Source organism: Ursus maritimus, unplaced genomic scaffold (assembly GCF_017311325.1).
Source record: "Ursus maritimus isolate PB19 unplaced genomic scaffold, ASM1731132v1 scaffold_11, whole genome shotgun sequence".
In the NCBI taxonomy this organism is placed as follows: domain Eukaryota; kingdom Metazoa; phylum Chordata; class Mammalia; order Carnivora; family Ursidae; genus Ursus; species Ursus maritimus.
The window spans coordinates 35,405,865-35,424,277 of NW_024423453.1; the positions used below are offsets into that span (position 1 = coordinate 35,405,865).

At 43.9% G+C, this 18,413-nt stretch overlaps 1 protein-coding gene across 5 annotated transcripts in view; it reads right to left on the reverse strand.

Moving 5' to 3' along the window:
• Positions 1 to 1,603: 1,603 nt before the first annotated feature.
• SLC10A7 (solute carrier family 10 member 7) overlaps positions 1,604 to 18,413 on the reverse strand; it is a 242,335-nt gene continuing 225,525 nt past the window's right edge. For 2 of the 5 annotated variants that reach the window (XM_008685453.2, XM_008685450.2), the window contains 2 exons: positions 6,290 to 6,435; positions 1,604 to 4,175 (listed from right to left, as the gene is read on the reverse strand). In XM_008685453.2, the coding sequence (XP_008683675.1) occupies positions 4,128 to 4,175; positions 6,290 to 6,435 (194 nt within the window). In that variant the 3' untranslated portion in view covers positions 1,604 to 4,127. Of the gene's footprint in view, positions 4,176 to 4,466; positions 4,554 to 6,289; positions 6,436 to 18,413 lie in introns of those variants that run through there. The other 3 variants (XM_008685454.2, XM_008685452.2, XM_008685451.2) reach the window with 2 other exon arrangements.

The window sequence follows — 18,413 nt, forward strand, 5'->3', positions numbered from 1 at the left end:
ACGAATCAACCATGTCGCAAGGGCCGCACATCTGGGATAGCGGGTATCAAGGGAATGATCCAGGTGTATGGCGGAGACCAGGATGGATCTCTTCAGTGTGTTGTCTTTTCCTGTCAGCGGACTCTAAGGCCTGGTCTCCCAGAAACCCTGGGCTCCTTTCTTCCGACGGTCTGGAATTTCTGAGTTGTTGAAATCATCCAGGGGACCCTCTATGACTCAGCGTGGTTCTGTGATTACATGGGTCTCGTCCTCGCCCGTGTCCCCAAGCACATGGGCCCCAATGGATCGTTAGTGACGGTCATTTACTGTTTAATGCAGTTTCTCAGATTTGGCTCTGTGGATGAGTTTCCCAGGGTCTACGAGACAATGTTTTTCCCTTTAAATGAGGTTCTATTTTACTCACATTTGAGAAACTGTCCTATAGTGTAAATAAGATTAGTTGGCTTGCTAGAGAGAATAAACTCTTATAAGACCTTTTATTTATGTCTTATATACAAACCAATGATAGGATAATAATCATAATAATGTGTACCTACTCTTTGCAGTATGTTAAAATTTCTCTAAGGGAAACTCTTTATTTTTTATGCATATACAGTAGTCACTAATTCTGATCGACCCAACCTGATTTAGCCTGAATTATTGAGGGTTTACTGTGCTGTCAGAGCAGAGAAGATGAAAGTTGTTTGCTTATCACACCTGCAATGTCACCTTGGACAGTTCATATTTACACAGCTATGAAGTAACGCATTTCTCTGAGTAGCACGACACAGTTCCAGTTTTATTCCGGATAGGAACAGCAGTAAAGAAGTCCGTTTTCCTTGTAAATTAGTAATGATCTGTACGTAGGGAAGCGCTCTCTCATAATTTTGAAGGTTCATGTCCTACTATTAAGATCACAATTGAGAAAATCAATGCGTATTTTTTGGTTACGCTGAGCCAGGCACTGTGCTAGGCACCGCAGAGAAGAGGAAATGAGGGCCACGCTGTAGGAGAGAAATGCAAAGTCATGATTAGACGATGCAAAGGTTTCAGAACTTGAAGGACAAGTTCTAAGAGTATGTCACAGGGAGCAAGTCTGGTGCTGGCTATGGGGGGCAGGAAAGCCTCGTGGAGGGGGTGGCATTTCCAACAGCCTGCCAGGGAGAAGGGGATTGCTAAGCCAAGAAGACAGCCAACGAAGAAGACACAAATATGGAATTCTACAATCCTTCAAGGTAAGGCCCTCGTAAAGAAACGCTGTGTTTGGAAAAGGCATTCCAAGGCTCCGTCTTTTCTATGCCTTGAAAATATGACAAGGGTGCCTAGAATTCAGATCATTTAAATTCGGCCCTTTCTGTTTGGGTATGTTTCTCTTCTGGTTGTCAACCCTATTGCAGAGAAAACAACTCTAACCAAAAAGCAAGAGCGAGTTTTGGATTTTAACACGATGCCGTGGTGGAGGTATTGATGACATGGATACCTGGACAATTATGAAGCTTATGTGTTTTTAACCACAAATGATATAATAGTACCGGAACGAATACAGAGAAATCGAGAGAGACTTAGAAGGCATTATGAGTGCATCTGAAAACAGATTAAAAATAAGCCACAGGTTCTCTTGTGATTTCTGAAACATTTCTTTGTTTAATCATAGAATTATTTCCATCTTCCATTCATCATAAATAATCCACTTTATTATTTCACCAATCCTTTTGTAAAAATTTGGTATTTAGCATAAACAAACACTGAACATTAGCCAGAGGTGTGTTAGTTTTAAACAGAATAGGGAATTTTTAAAAAATACAAAATTTAAAACTTAGAAAAGAACACATGAAAAGACTAACATTATCACCCCTTAAAAAAATCAAATTTCATAACAAACACTTAAAAAAATGCAGGTGGAAAAATGAGTAAACATAAATATAATCTAATGTATTTCCTTCATAAATACATTTAGACAAAAAAAATGCATAAACGGATAGCCTGACAGTGCATAACACAATAATAAAATATTTTGAGGTTTTTTAATAATTACATCCCAATAAGCATGAATTACAAATAAATTGTGATTTTAATTTTTAATTTTTATTCTTTATGGAAAAATAATATTTGTGTAAAAAAAGAAATAGGCATAAACGTATCACTAAAGCCACCAAAATGCACTATGTAGAGATTATTTGAAAACAAAACATTTTTTTAAAGCATGTTATAGCATTTTCAGTTGAACTTTATCCCATAATCACACCTACTGTAGGTGTTAGACAATAGAGGTAGATAAGTTGGGGAGAAAAAAAATCAGTATTCTGATGCTGGGGAGAAAGATTTTTATAGCTCAGACAGACAGACGGACAACCCCATTGCCTTTGAAATCCCAAGAAAATTGTAGGAACAAAACACAAAAACCTTTCTGTGCTCCAATTGTGAGCATCAGAAATATCGAGCAAAATTACTGGAGTTTTAGGTATGAGTGAAATTCTTGACAAACAGCCTGTTCACCACACATTTTTGCAGAGTCTGGTATTAGCCTTAAAATTTACACTGAGGATAACTCCTGTGAAATTGATGAGGTCCAGCAATATTGAAATGGTCAGAAGTAACACAAGATGAGACCTGGTTGTGACGATAATTACGAATTTACGCTACTGATAAACCTGGTAAGTTTCTAAGGAATGATCTTTTCTGTTGCTGACCACAGAGTCAGCCTCAGTGTGACCCAGGATGCCAATACTGTCTGTCAAATCAAGAAAGGACATGCAGAGAGGACGTGACAGAATGCTGGGCAGGAAACAGAACAACTGTCCCCTAGTTCTCTATATCTCTTTCTTCTCTATCTGTGTGCAGTGAAAGTTCGTCCAGCCACAGTCGAAGCAAAGATTGAATACTCCTTTGAAAGCTGATGCCCAGTTGGGGCCTCATTTTATTTGATCTTTTGGTTAATGAATGGTTTTGTATTTTCCGTGCCCATTTTTCTTTCCATCTGGCTACACAGAGTGTGTATATGTAACATTTGTTTGTGTCCATGACCTTTATATTTTTACTTATTCATAAGAACAATACGATTTAATTTCAAAAAACTGTTGCAAACATTTGTCAAATCTGCCAAGGAAATTTTCATTAATAACTCGTCTCAAATGCCTTAAGTGTGCTTAATTCAAGGATGAAACAGGCTGCTTCTGGCTAAAAGGGGCAATTTGTGCTCAGACATCTGCGGAACAAGAAGAAATTCTGGTCTCAGTTGTGGAATGTGAGTATAATCCATCATTAATTGTTGCTGTTTTCAAACTGACTGTAACACTTTCACGTCTCACATTTGGCTGTCAGGAGTTTGCAAGTGTGCTGGAAAACAGGTAAGAAAGAAATTATGGCAGAAAGAGGGAAAATATATGAAATATAATTTCAAAAAATCCTGAATACCAAGTCCTGTAGTTTACCTCAAAACTTCACTTCCTTCTAGCTCACACATCAGGCTCTTTCTTTGAAGCAGCTTATAATAAATTTAAGACACATAACACCACAATCTCTTATAATGGGACTGAGGAATTTCTGCGTGGAAACAACTATCTGAAGGAATGTCTAAAAAATGATGTCAAGAAATGCAGATAACTTATGCGTTTCAGCATCTATGCCATCTATGACCCCTGCTGAGTTGATAAGGAAGAGGCATGTCACAGTTGTAGAAACAAAGAATCACACAGTAAATCAAAGTATTCATGAATAAGACTTTGGAAATTTTCACTGTCATCAGAAGGGCATTTTCCTGATGGTGTGACCTCATTTCAAACAGCACAGTAACTAGTGAAGGGTTGTACTGCACCAAAGGTGGTACGAGGAAAGCGTGTTTGCTTTTTGTCACGATCATGGTTTCCTGTGTTTGGAAAAACAAAACAAAACCAAAAAAAACCACTCCAAAATACGGTACCACCCCTGGCAGTAACCAACAAAGTAGGTTTTGGAAATAATGCTCCTGCCAAATACATTTTAAGGCACTTAAACTGTTATATCATATTTTTGTGTAAAAAAATAAAATATGCATCGAAGCCACATTCACAAGTACAAGTCTTCAGAACTGTCTGTATGCACAATCCTGTACATATATACATCGCTGCGTAAAGACTGCCTCCTTCGTTATACTGTTGGCCTTGTCAACTTCACTCCCTATAAGAAAGGACAACATGGTGTTCAGAGCTGGACAGTATCTATGAACAAAACGAAAGCATCAATTAACACCAGATAATTTATGCCACTAGAAGGAAGACGAAGCCCACCCGCCCCCATAGCATTACGTAACCAATGATCCAAACCTCTGGACACAAACGGGTCCGCTTGCCCACCTCACTGGCCAGTGGACTTTGTCATTTCTCCAGCCCGATCTGGCTACTCACACCGTCCCGCTGTACACGGGAGGGCGGCCACGGGTCTCAATCAGTCTTACTTACAAAGCAGAAGAGATACCCATGGATACACTTATGATTGACAGTTTGTATTTATTTTTGTGGTCAAATGGGATGGGCAAATATTCCACACTTTCTGGATTATTCTAAGGTAGCCAACACCTCCCGGGTCCAGAGTGGTTTCTGTGCAAAAGGAGAATGAACAGCATTGTCCAATTTAGCCTCCCTTTTGGAAATGCTTCTGTCACTCTGCTTTTAAACATTTAGAAGACAATTTCATTCTATTTAATTTGTTGTTCACTACAACTGCATATTTTTGACCGAATATTAGGATTTTTAAATCATTTTCTTCATTCTTTGTCAAAATTGACGTGTATCAATGCTGACCAACAGTGCACACATACATTGACAGATATAAATGGAAGTTTTCAAAAGGGATAAATAGTAACAGAAATAAAAAGGCACTAAACCGCTCCTCCACCAACCCTTGAGTGGGCGGGCTGGAGCCCGGAGTGGTACCCAGTAAGCAATGGTAATCACCACCGTCCTGGTAAGTGGAAAAATGAATGAAGGTGCCGGGTGGGCTAACTTGTTCAGGTGGGATCCTGGGGACCTAGGGCACTCCTAAAAATAATGTTCTGTTTCTGTCTCAAGTGTCCTTGTGGTATTGGGGAAAGATTTTGGGGACCAAACAAACCAGGGTTCCAGTCCTCACTCTAGAACTGACTAACCCACCCACACAACCTCGAGCAAGTTGCTCGACTCCCCAAGCCTCCTTCCTAAACTGTCCCATGGCAACAGCAGAGCTTGCTCCCGTGTCGTAGATCGTGATGAACAACAGTGACAATAACGGTAATTATAGCAGCTAGCGTTTATCAAACACCTGCCAGAGAATCCTCCACAACTCTGAGGAGCGGATATTATCGTCAGTCTCAGGGTGGCAGATGCTGAGGTACCTAGAAGGGAAATAAGGTGGCCAAGGGCTCCCAGAGAAGAGGTGGCAGAGCCCGCAGGCTGGCTCAAGGTCCACACTCCGAACCAGGTGAAGATTGGGATGTGCTTATTAGCACACACAGAGCTCAACAGGGGGTAGTGTGGCTATTCCATTTTCAGGACCCTAATGACAAAACACAGGGCATGTCCCTACCACCGGCTGTCTCTTTTTCCTACTCTTCTCCTGATAACAGCTGCCACCTTGTGTCCAGGCTCAGGGAAGTCCTGTAAGGTCTGAGCCACTGGGAAGGAGCCAGCCCGATGGGTGCTTTGATGGTATACGCAGCATCTAAACTTTGTGTGAATCATCCTGATTTTATTTTGGCTGATAATTTAGGAAAACAAATCTAAAGATATTGAATACATTAAAAGACTCTGAGCTAAGTGTGGTGAAATTGACATTGTGTGGGTTCTTTTGCTAATTAAATTTTTTAAATGATCAAATGCATAGTTTTGCTGTGCAAAGAAGTTACTAGGTGTCTGGAAAATTAAAAATAAAGTAGGCATTTTAGATAAAGCCAGGTGCTATCATATTTAGAAAGGCATGTGAAATCAGGACACGTAGGAAAGACAGGGTGGGGGAAGGAAGGTGTATACCTCAGAGGAGGGGCATGGATATTCTGAGTATATTCACCTTTACCTCATTGCAGTATGCCCTCTCATATGAGTGGATTGTTTTACAAAAGCTTTTTAAAACTGCATTTTAAGTCTAGTTGTACTTTTATAACAATATAAAACATGTAACCTTCAGTCCTCCTTTTCAAATTGAAATGGATCAATGCATCATCATTATCGTGATTGGCTAAGAAACTACGTACTTGAGAATGAGGATATGCTAGCAAAAGTTAAAGTATATGAACAGCTAAGATTCAGAAATAGCATTTCAATCTGATCTGGATTCAAATGAGATCCTTCCAGAGTCTCACCTTCTGCCTTGACACCATCCAAGACTTTATTGTTGGCACCAACACGCTTCCCAGAAGGATCTGAACTGGGTGGTAGATGAGTAAGGGCACGGATATTAGAGACAGGTGCTCGTGGCCTGCAAACACGATCTTCAGCATTGGAATTCCTGATGAACAAAGAAGACAGAACATCTAGAGTCAGATTCAGTCTGTCATCAAACTAAAGACACACGCCATTAAAACTGGAGCTCTGGACTAGGTCATTACCACCTTCCCTCCTGAACGTGTTCATAGGGAATGTCTCAAAAGACTCATCAAATCCCTCCATCTTCCTTTCACTACATAAAACTCTATGCTCCACCCCGAGGGGATGAAACTGAAAAGGTGGTTCAGTGTTCAAAGGCACCAGTAAATCCCACTGCAAATGAGCAGGCTGTCTACCAAGGACAGGAGAGAAGAGTTGCTTCTCCGAAGGCTACAGAATATGAGTTAAGCAGAGATTCAAAATGGATCTTCTCTTGCTTAGTAGTGAAAACGTCTGCTGGAGGCCTGCCTGGCATCATTTTATGTCCCAAAGTTCACTTTTGAGGACCAAAAGGATATGGTAAGATAATATATGATATATACCATTATAAGTGGGAGGGTACTTTCACTAGATGAATGTTAATAAAGGCTTTGTGCCTTCTCTTTGGTCAGCGATATTATATGGCAGGTGAATTCTAAGATGAGGGCTGAATGTTCAAACCCCACAGTGAAGGTCTTAATGGAACTCAGGTAAGTGAATACTACTTCCTGAGTCTACCCTTCTACTAAACCAAGGGCAAGGTCTGCAGGTTTTGCGAACAGCTCCCTATAGTGTGTACCTATTAAGCTTTTGTAAGAGAAATCAGACGCCAGCAATTTGACTATTATTACCCATTGTTTTAATATGGCCCAGTTGTCAGGATTACTGTGTCTGTATGTGAGCTTTTTCAACGGAATAGCTTTAATCGCTTAGCTTCCTTCTTGTTTCTTTGAGAACAGCCTCTGAGAAGGACCCAAGGTCCTAAACATGCACACTGATGGCACATAAATTTTTATTATAACTCACTGAGGAAAGCTCTGCTTTTTCAATTATTTTTACCTTCTAATAAATTTCAGACCTTTATGCAAAAATGTATTTCATAGCCGCTTTCTTTTTCATAGCCTCACAAATCATTGCCGTAAACTGAAAACACTTAACTCGTCCCCAACAATCTCTCTCTCAAAGCTTGGAAAGTACACGTTTAGATTTTTGCACTTTCTGTCTTCTCACCAATATAAAAAACAAAAGAGCTTTCTTTTTAAAATAATAGACGTAATCAATTGATAGTCGAAAAGCAGCATCTGATATTATGATCCTGGGAAGTTATCATGATGAGAAAAGAAGAGCTGAGCGTCCTCCTCCTGTTTCCAGGAAAGGTTATTTGGCGCAAAGGGATGATGCTCAGGGGCGGGGGGATCGGGCTGGAGTAAAAGCAGGGCTCAAGGGGGCAAGTGATAGGAATATGGAGATACTGGTCCCTGGAAGTGATGACAGCAGGGGTTTCTGACCCAAAGTTCGTGGACCTTGGCTGCTGGGCTAAATCACGCAAGCTACCCTTTCTTGGCGAAGACTCGGGTTCCGGGTCATTCCTCAGCAAGCTGAAGTGGGCTCTGCTATTACAGTCAGTAAACAAAAAATGGGCTGCAAGAGAGACAAGGTATCTCAAGGTAAGCTACAGCAGGGAGTCACCTAGTGTGAGGAATTAGGTACACAAAGCTCGCAATAATGATGCCGATTGTCATTAGTGTGCGAGTGCTTTCTAGATGTCACATGCTGCCCAAGTGCTCTCCCAAGAAAGAATGAAGCCTCGTGACAACCCTGGGAGGCCGATGAAAACTAGTGTTCGCACCGCTTACTGAGGAGGAAATGGAGACACCTTCTTGTCAGGAAACTGTCCCAAGGGGTGGGGTCTGAATTGCAACCCAAGCAACTTGCATTTCCAGCCGTCTGTGCCAGGGAAGGTTCAAGGTCTCTGAGGGCTTCAGTCCACCATGCCCCAGGGATTGCAGCTTCATTAAGCAGAAATGCAGCCTTTGGGTACGCAAAAAACTTTCTCCTCCAGAAGTTCTTTTGGAACTCCTTCCTCTTGGATGCTGCCCAGAAGCACTTCCAGAAGCAGCAGGCCACACCGAACTCCCCTGCTCCCCTTACCAGGATGTTCCTGTGATTGCCTACGCCTGAGGAGCTAAGTGAGGGCTAGGACCCCCCCGCCCCCCCCAAGTGTCTAGGGCACACAGACGGAAAGACGGAGCCAAGTCTTTACTCTCAAGAAGCTTCCAGTGCACAAGTGACCTTCTACCTGCTTTGGACCCTCATCCCAATCTGTGCGAAGTTCTCTTCTGGCCCTGTGCTGGCTCTCCGGCTCTTGGGTCTCATCTTCTGTCTGTAGCTGCTCAGGGATGGGGCCGGGACTCTGCGAACATCACTCCTCCTCGTCTGCCGGACTCCAGACTCCCCGATGCTTCTGCCGGTAGGGGCACTAGAGGGAGGCTGGAGGAGGAGGTACTTGGGGCTGCTTCGAGCAACAGCACCTTTGGGGTGCAGCAGCAGTTGGCTCCAGCTGATAGCTCACTGTGCCCCTCCTAAGAGGTCAGAGCCCCCATTTCCTCCGCCAAGCTCCTAGGCTCTGAGAACCCCAACTTCCCTTTGTTCCCCTAGCTCTTGCTACTTCGTGAAGTTTTTACTCCTTTTTGCCCTCACCGTCCCCCTTCCCCCCTTTCAGCTTTCGGACACTGTTTAATCTTTCCTCCGTTGAAAGAGTGCTTTCTGTTTTCCTGACTGACCCTGGCGGTCCAGGTGCTTTTCTTCCTTCGCCTGGTATTACAGTTACTCACCTCGCTGGACAAAGAGAAGGGATCCGTGAGGACTAGCAGCTGCTGCAGACGTTCGTCGAGTTAAAGAGGGATTTCTCCTCCCTGCTTTACGTGTCTGCAATACCTCCCTGTTAATCGTTAATCAAATTTCCTATCACTAGCACTCGAGCGACTGATGTGAAAAATATGACTGAACATAATATAACAGAGAAAAAAAGCCTAGCTTCCAGGGATCAGGACCCAAGTCCCTGTCACGTGTCCTTGCTTGTTCCTCTCCTGGGATGGATTCACAGCTCGATCACTTGGTGGTGGGGGGGGGGGGGCAGCCATTCAAGTCATATGTCATTTGTTTCGGGAACCTCTATCTTCCCTCAGTCTTAAAATCCACCTTACTTTTCAATCATTTGATTTCTACTTTCCTTCCCAATTATTAGGGTTTCTTCTCCATCTCCTATTTACCTGCGTCTTTCCATCTTTCTTTTTCCCTGCTTTCCTTTCATCCCCCTGCCCACCTCCCCCCCCCGCCACAGGAGAGAGCTTCCAGCCTGCATTTTCATTTCCTCGAAGGTCATTGTAGAAAGAAGTTGGGAGAAGCTGAGCGAGAGTTAACTTCTCCACGTTGGAGCGTTCCACGCTCTGGTGGCCATCCCTCAGAGGCAGTGAGTTTAACACATCGGTTCTAGGGCATATTTGCCACGTTGCTGTCACTATCAGGATGAGGGCGCAAAATTCAATAGAGCGAGGTTAGGAACCTGCAGGAGCCCCTGCACTCACCATTCGGTGATTTCTGCCACTTGGTCATGAATTGGGCAAAATGTGATCTTCAAGTCCAATCAGAACACCAGCGGTAGCCCTTATTCCAGAAGCCTATGTCACGTGCGCCCTCTCATCCTCTCCACTCACTCATTGAGCAACTCCCTCCATCATTCATTGCTCAGTCAGCACTCACGGAGCTGATGAACTGCTCTGTGAAGGCCGAGGCATGCCAGGAGCAGAATGAGACCTAACCCTGCATGAGGTGACTTCCTGGGCGCCCCTGTGACCGCTCACCCCGCCTCCCCAGAAGCTTCCTTCAGGCCAGTCAGCTCTCAGTGGCGTTCCCACGCTGTCTCCACACCAGTCTCTCCGACTTCATGTGTGTCCTCTCTAAGCTCCTTTCCGATTTGTGACCAGAGCGAGCACAAAATTGGATCCTGTCAAACCCCTCAGGAGTCTGTGACCCAGGGGAGACTCCTAAGTGTGGTGCACGAGGACTCTCCTGACCTGGCCCCCATCCCGCTACGTCTCGATGTCACGCTCCCCCCTCTGCTGCCTCTGTGCTCCAGCCTGGAGGAGCGCCCGTGCTGCTTCCCCCCAACTAGGCCTTTGCACATGAGCGCCTCGGGCCTAGAATGCCCACCACCCACGTCTCGCTTCACCCAGTCCTCTAGCCCTCAGCTCTTAGGTCGCCTCCTCTGGGATGCCATCCTCAAAGTCCCACGCTGGCCATCAGGTCCTTTCTACTCTGCTTACCCAGCCTGCGACTCGCTCCAGACTAGCGTTCACTGCACTTACTGCCACCAGCGCTTTCTTCTTCATCTTTGAGCATAGACTAGGTGCTCCAAAGGAGTGTGTCGAATCAACGGATCTGTATTTTTCCAGATCCCATCACAGATGTACTGGACAGACTATCACTCCGTTTTCACGACATTCTTTAAGCAGGAGGAAAAAATGGCAATAATTTTTAAAAACCAAACAAACTTACTAGAAAGAGTTTTCTTTTTAAAGTAAAATTTAAATATAGGACTCTTTTCATCTTGCTATCACTGCAGTAATACAAATGAAGCGAATTAATTTTAATGCTCCCAGGTACTGATTCTGTGTCACCATGGTTGACAGGATCCAACTAGACTTTATGAGATGGCACTTGACTTTATGGAAGTGAACGCGATGCACGCATTTACAATTTTACCGGGGCTTTAAGCTGTCATGCTGAAAAATGTTTATAAAACATTAATCAAAAAATGCCTCTTTAATACAATGCATTGTCTGAAAGATGTTAGAAGGCGCATATTGTAAATGGATTCTTTTCCTGACTAAAGTAATTTCCACCAAAAGCATTTCCCCATTGCTCTACAGGCACACTGTGTGGCTAGATGAAGAGCACTTTCCCAGCACATTACTACCTGCTGCAAACACTTGGGAAATCAGTAATGTACAGCATGCCATATTTCCATGTCACACATGACACATTCGTCTAAAATTATCCAACAGAGTTTGACACTGTAGCATATTCCATAAGCAGAGCTTTCAACTGACATCTGCCAAGTAGGAACTTCAAGTGAGGGCTTTCTTCTTCTAACAAGCAAGTAAGGGGTTTCTTTTATCCTATACCCAGGATGGAAAGGATAAAACAATACGTACAAGCACGAGGTTTTTTTTTCCCCCTCCCAATTTTAAATATGTTTATTTTATGTCCTCTGAATTAGAAAATTCCCTTTGTATCAATGTTCGAGTTGCAAGAGTTTATACTTTCTGTTGGATGGACAGTTTTTCATGCTTCCTTGAGAAACATTTTTCTTTCTAGATTAAATATGGACTTTAACCCATGCTGAAGGCTGAGGCTGCTCTATTGTTCATTATAGAAAAAACTAGCTACTTGACATCACTGTGCAATCTACTTACTTGTGGATGCACCATGTTCTCACCATCCCGCCATCCGTTCATTAAAAAATACCTTTCGGGCCTCTGCCCAGTGTTAAGCGCTGTCCTCGTTGCGGAGGCTATCAGGTCAGTAGTGCGGCCAAGGTCCCTGCCCTCCGGGGGCTCACCTTCTGGTAGCTCTTGGCCTGATACGTCAGCTTTCCTCCATCAGAGGGATGCTATCTGTCAGCATAGCTCATGTAACCCGTTCTGCCACTGGCTCACCCAGTTCCTACGACTCAGAGTTTGGGGATTATCTTTGACTAATTCCATTTGTCTTCTTGCCCCTCGATCAAGCCCCTGAATTCTGTCGATTCTTTCCTCCATCTGCCACTCTCCTTCCCGCTCAGTTTTCACTGCCACCTGCCTAATTCAGTGCCTCAGAAAATCGAGCCAAGATTACTCTTACAGTCTCCTGACATCAGCCCGTCTTCAGGCTCTTCCCTTCATCAATCCTCCAAACCCTGGCCAGATTAATCTTGCCCAAACCCACATTAATTAAAGCCAATAGCCTGCTCAAGAATTACAATGACTTTCCAGTGCCCATTCATCACATTCTCTCCCTATTCAACTTCAGTAAAGAACAGTTACTACGGCCACCATTTTGTAAGTGCCTGCTGCATGCTAAGTGCTTTGCCTGCATTATCTCATTTAATCCTCCCGGCAGCCCTGTGAAGAAGTAGGGCCGGTTTTCCCATTTAAGCCTGAGGAAACCGGAGTTTAGGGCAGTGAAGTGACTTGCCTGACATCATACATCATGCATTTCAGTAGAGGCACAATTGGACCTTGGTCTATTTACTTTTAATCCCTGAGCCGTGCCAACTCCATTAAACCAAACTTTCCCTTGCCAATTGCTGTCACTGGCTCCGGTCTAGCACTTTCTTGTCTTTGTAAAAACTGAGTCTCTGTTGGATCTTGCCCTTTCTCCCTACGTGCCTAAATCCTGTGGCTTCATTCAGGCTCAGCTTTCTATTTCCTCCACCCTGAGGTGGCCTCTCTACAGATTTCTTCCTTTTTTGAGGAAAGAAGTCGCTCTTCCTCCTGGCATCAGATAATGTAGCATTTGCTGATTCTGCCATTCTTTTCTTCGGGGTACGTTTTGCTTTCCCCTGAACATAGGCAAAGTATGACATTTGTCCTTTAATCTCCTGCAGTATTTAAGCACAGGACTGTTACTTAACAAATGACTGATTATTTAAGAATAGGTACTAAAGGAATGTTTCCTACTTGAAAGGACAGGATATAGAAGGAATACTAGTTGCTTTGCTGAAGTCTGCAGAGAGAACACCTCCACACACCCTTGGGGAAAGGACTGTATTTCCTAGCATAAAATTTGCTGTGGCAGGAAGGAGAGAAACTGGCCTGACCGAGAACACGAAATTTGAAAGGAGTACTGAAGTGTGGAGCAGGAGAGGAAATATGTTGAAAAACACCGTCTGTGTTCTTTGAAGTCTAATATTACACTTACGTGCTCACTTAGCCAAGATCGAGTATATTCCAATCACCTGGGTCATTTCCCGTCTTTCAGGCATTCATTCGCCCGAATTCACATGACTTGTTTTCCATTTAAAGGCTTTCTCAGACTTTTCCCTGAGTTTTGGAGAGAGCTGCTGGCAGATCTGGAATCCAGTTGCTTCTCTCCTCAGTTGTCATGGTGATTTCCTGCTTTTGTTTAGTCTGTCCTTAGTTAGAAACACCCATAAGTTTACTATCTAAATGTCCCACACATTGTTATTTGGATTCTATCTCTTCCTCAGGGAATCTCTCAGAAAAGACTGCGCTCGCCTTTAAAAGTCATTGGGATAGATGGTCTCCCCAATCACAAAATAATCCTGGAAGGCAGTTGCTGTTTGAGCAACAGAGACACTCGTCCAGCATCACTGAGTGCCAATCTCTGTGTCTCCTACACACACACACCCACCCACCCACCCACACACACACACATACACACAGAGTCCTTCTCTTTAGAGACAAATAGTCGCAGAAAGTCAAACTCACTGGCACTAATTTATGTCAATTACTGAACAAAGGAGCAATTACATGCCATTTCTAGAGCACAAAATGAGGCCATGATCAAGTCCAACAGCAGTTTTGGAATTTGGGTAGAAAAGGCTTTCAGTTAGGGTTATCCTAAAGCAGGCGAATTTTCAGTAATATAGCTGTCACTTTCCTGCAGCGATTTATAATCGACTATATCCAGTAGCCTATGTGAGGCAGGTCAGTGTAGCAGTGACGAAGCCTGACACGGGAGTCAGAGCCCTGGGTTAGAATCCCATGTCTACCACTCAACCACCTGTGTGACCTTGGTCGGGCAAGTTATTAAACCTTGTTTTCACATCTGTAAAATGTACTTATTGTGTAGGTTTTTTTTTTTTTTTAAATAAATGCCAAGTGAAATAATGCTCAAAGTCTGAGAAGTAGTAAGTCTTTGTCTATGTGTCAGACACTCTTCTGGGTACAGTGAATTAATGGGTAAGCGCCCCCTCCCCCTGCCTTCAGGGAGTGTATGCTCTCACTCATTTACCAGGGAGAGAAGACAGAGACTACCATGCCAAATCTAGGCAAAGAGCCAATTCCACTCAATAACAGCATCATGGCACATGGCAGTGAGAGAACGCAGCACTGCTATCCAGGAACACAGTGGTTAGGCAAATGGATTCAGTGACTGTTTGGGTTATTTTGACTTTTGTCACTTTTTAGTGGGGGGTAAAAGAAAGGCCTGCTACTTCTAGGTCAACGGGTATGGCTTGGCTCGCTGCCCATCAGAGGCCTGCTGGATCAGTTAAGAGCTCCCCTAAGATATGGCCTTTTGGAGCAGGCGGTATTTAGTCTGCACAGCCCCCAGAATTACATTCTGCTTATAATCCTGGCTATTTCAGGACTCCCCCGAAACCCCCTCTGGTATGTTCCAAAGGCTGGCAAGTCCACTTCCTGCAGATTCCCCCAGGAAGGGGGACAGGATGTCACGATCGTGTGCTCTGTTCTCATTCACTCCCTTCTAAATGACTGGTCTTCTGCTCAAATTCTCCAAGGTATTTTAATATGCGGATTATGCTGCTTTACCCTTGCCAATGATTTACATTTTACTTGCTTCCCTGTTCTTTTCGTGTCATTCCATCTTTAACCGGAATCTCCTGCCATATTATCTTTGCTATGACTCTACTGCAGCTGTATGAGACACAGAAGAAAACATTTTTGTCCTTTTTGTACCAAAAGACATCCAAAATGAGGTACAACTAAGTAACATATGCAAACATGAGCTCTCTAGCAGTTTCCCCGGTGTCCCAGTGTGGGGTTCGTGGAACCCACATAGATGTTGAGCGTTTCCAAATTTCTGAATACAAAGGCAATAACAGCAGCTCCGGGATCTCTGACAAACCCCCCTGGCTAGATCTCTGGCAGAAAAACACGATCATCTTGCCCCAGTTTAACAGATATGTACAAATGGAATTTTCATTTCTAATCTCTGAAGCCTGAAAAATGTCATATGGTTGGTTATCTCTGAAGATAGCATAGGAGAGGGAAAGGGACACTTTAAAATCCACAGAGAAGATGTCCGCAAACGTGCTTCACAAACTGGCCTCAAACAGCCTCTCTGTTTTCCTCTTAGGAGCTCATGCTGCTCGCTCACCACCCTCCCCTTCACAGTTAGGAAGGTTTTACATGTCGGATTTCTTTTCTGATGTACAACTTTTGAGAGATTTATTCTTCATCTTTCAAGACCAGAACCCCCAAAATATTTTTTTATACAAAAGGGACAATTAGGCCTGGAAGAGCAGGGCAATGAACAAGTATAATGTTACAAGCTACAGGTCTAAGACCATTATGAAGAGAAAAGAACCATCTCTGCAGAAGTCAAAAGCTTTCGGAAAGAGAGAGCAGTGCTGGTGTTTTAGTCTTTCAGCAATCCCATCTTGTACTTCCGAAGCCGCATCTGGAGTTCACGGATGTTTCCGATCTGCATTTGTACGTTGGTGAGGCAGAATACGGATTGTGGAAGGTAGTTACACAGGGCTCCCTCTGGGTCAGGCACCATTCGGTGAGTGTGCAAACATCAAGTCATTCCCTCCTCACGTCTACAGTGCGAGTACAGCTTCCTCTCTTCTCTCCATTTCTCAGACAAGGAACCTGAGGTAGCAGTCAGGACCCATCTCCCCAAGGCCAGGCACAGCTAGTGACCGGGGGGACTGGTTCCACCATCCGTGGTCTTCAGCTAGACTCTGGGCCTGCAATGCTTGAATGCTCATTTGTCACAGTGCCGGCGGACCCCAGAGAAAAGAGATGCTTGATAACATTAACACTGAAGACAGAGGGGGAAACCTAAGAAAAATAATATTTACACAAGAAAAGTCTGAAAGGAAAAGAGAGGTATTCCTTTCAACACAAGTGCTTATGCTTCCGGCCTTCCACTTGCTTCAGATAAAAGGTGGTTTTATGACCATTTTTGGCCCATTAGGAAAAGAAAAGATGGTGTTTTAGTCTTTAGTTACCTGGGCTGTAAGCCCGTCACTTTGCTGAAAGTTTTATGTAAATAAAGGGGCAGGAAAAGACCAAAATGAGCAGCTGGTGTTATTTCTGTTTTGAAACAGGTACGTTCTGATTGGAAAAGACGTTGAATGAATGGCCTGAGTCGGCTCACCAGATGCTGACAATGAAACATTTAACTCTACAATTGAAGGTTTCTGCGTCGGAAGATTAGGCACACCTTCACCTGTCTGACAGCGCTGTAGGAGTAATTAGCAAGCAGGGAATTCCAGAATGAATTAAAGAACTGAGCCACGGAGCCTTCATTCAAATGCTGGCTGTGTCTTCCAGGAGGGGTCACCATATATATGGAGACAAGGTGGGCAGGAAGTAGATCGAGATTACTTTTTTTCCTTTCCTAGGCTGTGAAGGAAGAGCCTTTTGTCTTCTTAAGAGAAAATCTGGCTAATATTCATGCTCACAGGATGTGAAAACACCAAAAATAGACAGGCTTTCGTGTGACAAAAACAACACATGGCCATCAGAATATGTTTAACGTGATCGCCAATACAGAGCTGGCCCGGCTCAGAACAGAATTCACTCAGCTCTGGCTCTGGAAAGCCTCGTTGAATTTTACAGAATTTTTTAGATATGTAAATGAAGATAAACACTCAAATCTTTTTAGTCCGAGGCACAGAGAAGCGGGCGGGTAGGACGTGAGCGTCCACGGATCCGGGACAGCTCCCACCCTCTAAACATAGTGCTCCCTAAAATTTTGCACTGATGACCCTCTTACTGGTGGAGAGTGGGACTTCTGGAAGGCTTCCAAGTCTTAGTTACATGGTAAATGTGAGGAAGCCGTGGCACAAATGCACAGTATTTTTTTAACATACATTTTTTGTTTTGTCAACATGGCCATTAATCACCCTCTGGCAGTAACTTTCTTCTTGATGGTACCATGTTTATGATGAATGTCAACCTCAGAAGAGATGTCTCCTGACACAAAAGAATGAGGCAGTTTTGATTTGGGGATTAGAAACCAGCACTATTTATCCTTAAATCCATCTATTCTATTTTTTTAAAGATTTATTTGAGAGAGAGAGAGAGAGAGCACGCAGGGGGAAGGGGGAGAGGGAGAGAGAGAATCTCAAGCAGACTCCCCGTTAAGCACAGATCCTGACTTGGGGCTCGATCTCATGACCCATGAGGTCATGACCTGAGCCGAAATCACAAGTCAGACACTCAACCGACTCAGCCACCCAGGCCCCCCTAAATCCTTCTGTTTTAAAAAGGTTGACCCAGGTTTCTGTGGTTTAACTTGGCTAGGTGATGTCCTACTAACCCCCTCCTGCCCTTTATTTATTCTGAATGATATAAAAAAGGGAGAGTTAAGGCCTCATTTAGAAGGCTTTTAGGCAGAGGAAGAAATTAAGAAAGTCCTGGGAGCCATTTCTGGAAATAATGATGTTTTACTAAACCCCTCTGTTTTCCTTAACCTCTGAGTACTTCACATATCTAAGAGAACTGTGGTTTTGGGGTGCCTGGGTGGCTCAGTCAGTTAAGTGTCTGCCTTCGGCCCAGGTCATGATCCCGGGTTCCTGGGATCGAGTCCCGTATCTGGCTCCCGGGATAAGCCGGCTTCTCTCTTTCTGTATGTCACTTACTGTCACTGGATGGTTATATGTTTAAGTGTTTGTCTGTTTAATCCTGCTGGAAAGGAAGCTAGCTAAGGGCAAGAACTTTTCTGTACCTTGTTCACTGCTATAGCCCATGGGGCCTGGCACAGGGGCTGGCATACAGTAGGCACTAAATAAACACTTGGTGAGTGAATGAATGGATCAAGGAAACTGTGTTTTAAAAGCATCTCTTCATCGGCACCGGCCCTTCCTGTTTGGTTCTGCCATCAGTGCAGAAGGGTTTGTTTTTTACTAATATTGAGGAAGTTTGCTCTCGCAGTACGAGAGTCAAGTACTAGAGGTGACGAGTTGTGTACAGGCGGCACTAGTACGTAGAGCAAACGTGCGGCGAAGGCAGCTCTGGGAAGTGTCACGGCGACGCTATCATTACCGCTCGGCTTCAGGAGAGATGACATTTCAAACGAGCCGGCTTCCGGACACCCAGG